Source organism: Crocuta crocuta, unplaced genomic scaffold (assembly GCF_008692635.1).
Source record: "Crocuta crocuta isolate KB4526 unplaced genomic scaffold, BGI_CrCroc_1.0 scaffold35, whole genome shotgun sequence".
NCBI lineage: Eukaryota > Metazoa > Chordata > Mammalia > Carnivora > Hyaenidae > Crocuta > Crocuta crocuta.
The window spans coordinates 3789760-3794469 of NW_027530625.1; the positions used below are offsets into that span (position 1 = coordinate 3789760).

General features: G+C 62.5%; 1 protein-coding gene across 3 annotated transcripts in view; it reads left to right on the forward strand.

The window, feature by feature from the left end:
• Window positions 1-3139, forward strand: part of LMX1B (LIM homeobox transcription factor 1 beta) — a 77507-nt gene extending 74368 nt beyond the window's left edge. Inside the window, exons 5-8 of one of the 3 annotated variants that reach the window (XM_077768495.1) lie at window positions 65-142; window positions 278-394; window positions 2557-2698; window positions 2982-3139. In XM_077768495.1, the coding sequence (XP_077624621.1) occupies window positions 65-142; window positions 278-394; window positions 2557-2698; window positions 2982-3139 (495 nt within the window). Of the gene's footprint in view, window positions 1-64; window positions 143-277; window positions 395-2554; window positions 2720-2981 lie in introns of all 3 variants that reach the window. The other 2 variants (XM_077768497.1, XM_077768498.1) reach the window with 2 other exon arrangements.
• Window positions 3140-4710: the final 1571 nt, after the last annotated feature.

Here is a 4710-nt window from a genome sequence, read left to right on the forward strand (position 1 = left end):
CCCCCAGCCCCCCTGCCCCGCCCCCCAGCCTGGGCTGTGTCCATCCGTCCGTCCCTCTGGGCAGGTCCGAGAGACTCTGGCAGCGGAGACTGGCCTCAGTGTGCGCGTGGTCCAGGTCTGGTTTCAGAACCAAAGAGCCAAGGTGAGAGGCCACCTATCGCCCCCACTGGGCAGGATGGAGTGGGCGGTGCGGGCAGAAGACAGGGTCCTGATGGGAGGCGCTGGGAATGCACGGGAGCAGGGAGGCAGGGACTGGCACGACCTGTGTCCCCTGCAGATGAAGAAGTTGGCGCGGCGGCACCAGCAGCAGCAGGAGCAGCAGAACTCCCAGCGGCTGGGCCAAGGTGAGCCGGGGCCAGGGCGCGGGGGCCCAGGCTCAGCCTCCGGTAATGAGGTCCCACCCTCCGCACCCCCCAACTGACCCCTTCCCCCGGGGCCGTCGGGGCTCGGGGAACTGCTGCCTGGGAACCTGGTGAGGCGGAGAGAGGCGGTGGGGACGCGAGCAGGGTGCAGGAGGAGGTAGGGTGGGCTGCCCGGAGGGGGTGGCAGAATTTTCGGGGTCAACACTGCAGCCATCTGAGAATGCCTGGCTGGCTCAGTAGAGCACGTGACTCTTGATCTCAGGGTCGTGAGTTCAAGCCCCACGTTGGGCATAGAGCTGACTTAAAAAACAAGAGCCAACCTGCCACCTGCAGCTGTCTCTCACCTGCAGGCTGTACCGGGCGCTCTTCTCCCCCCTGCCCTGCCCGGCCTCACCTAACTCCCACAGACCCACGGGGGGCGGTGGGGAAGGGCATTGTCACAGCCCGTTTCACAGCCGAAGAGGCTGATGCTCAGTGAGACCAAGGGACTCGCCGGGGTCACTCAGTTTATAAGGGATGAAGCCGGCCCTTTAACGTGACCATACATCCCACTGCTCATGATAGAATTCAGCAGGAATCTCCGGAGAAATCTCCAGAGAGCTTCTGCAGGGCGTTGAGGAGTTCGGGGTGGGCTCCTGGTGGGTGATAAGGAGCCAGTTTGAGGGGCAGTGGCCAGGTCCCCTGCCCCCAAAGACTGGGCTTTGCCAAAATGCTATTTCCATTTCTTGGGCTGGGGCTCACCTCCCAAGCCCCATGGGGACATTGAGCCTTGAAGGGGGGGCACAGGGAGGTACTCGGGACTGCTCTAATGGGGTGGGGGCCCTAGAGCTGCCTGGTCCCAGGTGAGACCAGAGGCCAGGATGCTGATGGGCAGCCCCTCCTACTCAGGACTCAGGGTCAGGCCAGTGTCCCCGGCTGTGCCTGAGCCTCGGAACCCAAGTACTGACTGGGTTCCTCTGCCCCCTCTGACCCGTCCCCTAAGCCAGCCTGGCCTCCTGGGGCTATAGCCATGGTCTCTGGTCTCCCAGCCATCTCCTGAGCTACATCCCACCTTTCTGTGTTCCCAGCTGCCCCCAAGATGTAGCCTCCCTGAGAATGTTCCATGGCCCCCCTTGAGCTCATCACAGCCCATACTGCACACAGCACCCAGCTACCACATCCACACAACACCCCCTGCTCCTCCCAACCCCATCTCAGCAAAGGACACCACCCCCTACCCTGTGCCCACACCAGTAAGCGGGAGTCAATCTGACCCTTCCTATCCTGATTCGCTGTGTCTGCTCAGTCGCCAAGTAGGGCAGTGCTTTTCTTGTCCCATGTCCCTCATGCCCCTCCCAAGGCTTGTCATCCCTACATCCACCTTATCCACCTTACAGGCACCCCAGCCCCTCCCTCCACTTCCTCCATGGTCTCTGCCTCCAGCCTCCACCCTGCCCCTCCTTGGCCAAGACCCTCCCCTGACTTCCTGGAGCCTCAGGGAGAACCCGCACTCCTCGTGGGCCCCCAGAGGAGCCATCTTCCTCCCCACTCCTGGCCGCCTCTCGCTCTCAGCACTAGAGCCCGTGTGCCAGGCCCCCCGCTCCCACCCGGCAGTTTCTCCCCCTCCCTGCTTTTGCTGCCCTTCAACTTGGCACGCCTGCCCCCTAGCATGGTCAGACCCCACTGGTTCTTTAAATCACGTGGAGGTAGGGGGCCCCTTCCTCCAGAAAGCCTTCCTGGAAGCTCTTTGACCTGGATGCGGGCCCCGCCTTGATGCCCCCAGATGCAGGGAGCTCATTGCCCCCACATGGTGAATGATTAGTGACTGCTCAGTGTCTGTCTCTGCCAGGTGGTGAACTCCTGGAGGGCAGAGCCCCTGGAGGAAGGGAGGAGGTGGGATGGGGTGGTCTGTGGCTTTCGATAAATTGATTTTTGAAGAGGAGCTAGAGTGTGTGTGTGTGTGTGTGTGTGTGTGTGTCTGGGGAAGGAGCCAGGGGTCAGATACCTGGGCTCGGTGGCCCCAGAAGACCGTAGGCAACCTGGGGAGGTCCGGAGGAGCTCAGAGGGACTGCGTGGGCACCCTGGACTGGGGGTCATGTTGGAGGGAGGTCTGTGGGAACCCCCGAGGTGCATCTGAGAGGGCCCCCGGGGTGGGGGGGCACTCCGGGATGAGGCGGACAGGGCTGGTCGGTGAAGGTGTGCTCTGTCCCCAGAGGTCCTGTCGAGTCGCATGGAGGGCATGATGGCCTCCTACACGCCGCTGGCCCCCCCACAACAGCAGATCGTGGCCATGGAGCAGAGCCCCTACGGCAGCAGCGACCCCTTCCAGCAGGGCCTCACGCCGCCCCAAATGCCAGGTGACCACATGAACCCCTATGGTAAGCCGCCCCCCACCCCTGCCCNCAGGCCTGGGGCCACCACAGCCACCTCCCAGCCCCGGGCCGGGCAGGCCACGCCAACACGGCCCACCTGCCTCTTCCTGACAGAAGGGGCGCCCTCGAGACCCCACCCGCGGCCCTCAGCACCTCTGGTCCTGCGCTGCCGCCACAGGTCATCCTGTCCCTCCTCACCTCTGGCCACACAGCCTGCAGGGCCGCCAGGAGCTCCAGCCCTGGCTCCTGACGCCCCCTCTACCCCCAGGGAGCGACTCCATGTTCCATGACATCGACAGTGATACCTCCTTAACCAGCCTCAGCGACTGCTTCCTGGGCTCCTCGGACGTGGGCTCCCTGCAGGCCCGCGTGGGGAACCCCATCGACCGGCTCTACTCCATGCAGAGTTCCTACTTCGCCTCCTGAGAGCCAGCTGGCTGCATGGACACTTGGGCCAGGGTCCTGGGGCGGGCCTGCGGCCGCCGCAGCCAGCCCCGCCACCCACACGGACTCTACACACAGCCATACGGTGCCCTTCCCTGGGCCAGCCGGGCAGGCAGATGGGCACAGCCTGGGCAGGGCTGTATCCTGCCCACAGAGACCGCGTCACCCCAGGGACCCAGAGTCTCAGAAAGCCACTCGCCTCCCAGCCCCACCTTGGCCTCCATCGCCTCCTTCTCCCTACCCATCTCTTTTTTGGGAAGCTTAAATTCTCTCTATTTTTTTAAAAGTCCTCTCTGTGTCCAGCCAACCTCCACAGGCCGGGCCTAGGCCAAGACAGGGCCCGCGTGCATGCCCCCCGGGCGGCGGTGTTGGGTGCAGTGCCCGTTACCTGCAAGAAGCACAGGACCCTGCGCTCTGGCTGCGGCCCCCCTCCCCCACCTCCGAGGGCAGGCCTGCCAGCCTGGGCTCACCTGTCCCAGCCCGAGCCTGGAACAGAAGTGGGGAAGAGTTTGGCCGGTGTGCCAAGCCCACTGAGGCACTGCGCGGGGGCGGGGGGGGGGGACGGTCCCTGGGGAGGGGAGACTGAGCCTCTCCTGCAAACATACGCACACTCGAAGGCACACCCATGCGGACAGGCACACAGACGTGTAGACAAGCTAACAGAGACACAGAGGCGCTCTGTGGGTCAGCCTTGCCATGTCAGGAAGGGAAAAGAGGCCAGACAGGGGCAGGGACCCCCTCTTCTTACAGCAATAGGAGAGAAGGAAGGAGGAGCGGGAGGGAGGGGAGAGTTTGGGTCTTGAAACACACGGGAACCCAGATATATCCCTGCCCCAGTCTGTATAGGTGCTGCCTGAGCCGGCAGGGCGCCCGACCTGACCAGCTGCACGGGCAGAGACAGAGCCCCAGACCCAGGGAGTACTGACAGCAGAACCTCCGGGCAGGAAAGCGACTTCAAAAGTCACCCACTTGGCTCATCATCTGAAGTGTGGCTCCCTCTGCCTCTCCTCGCATCCCTCCAGGGGCAAGGAGCCCACTGCTTCATCGGGCCCCAAATCAGCTGCTGTTTTCTGCTGATTTCACCTCTGCCTTTTTCAGCCCTGAGTCTTCATTTATCAAGGCCAGACTTTTCCAGTGTCTCCAGCTCTTCCTCTTAAAACTGTACCCTCAGCTGGGCTCCAGATATAACCCAGTCTTCCCACTGACCATCAGCCAGTCATCTCCCCTTTTTAGGTGCCCTGCCTCTGTTAATGTGGCCCCAAATCCAGTGCACAGTCCAGGCCACATAACCTAGAAACTCACCCTGCCCTTCTGTCACTGAATCTCTTGGCCTTCACATGTGGGGCGGCCAAGCCACATCTCTCTTCTGTGTGTAAGTTGGGGAGGGGGCATCTCTTGTTTAGATCCAGGGAAGGACCTTGACTTTTTGACGAGTTCCATTTCTTATTTGATTCAGTCCAGCATGTGGAGTTTCTCTGCACCCCCAACTCTGTGGCCACTCGTTCACTGTCCCTCCTGAGCACATCTGACCCGTCTAGAGTCACCCCTGGGTT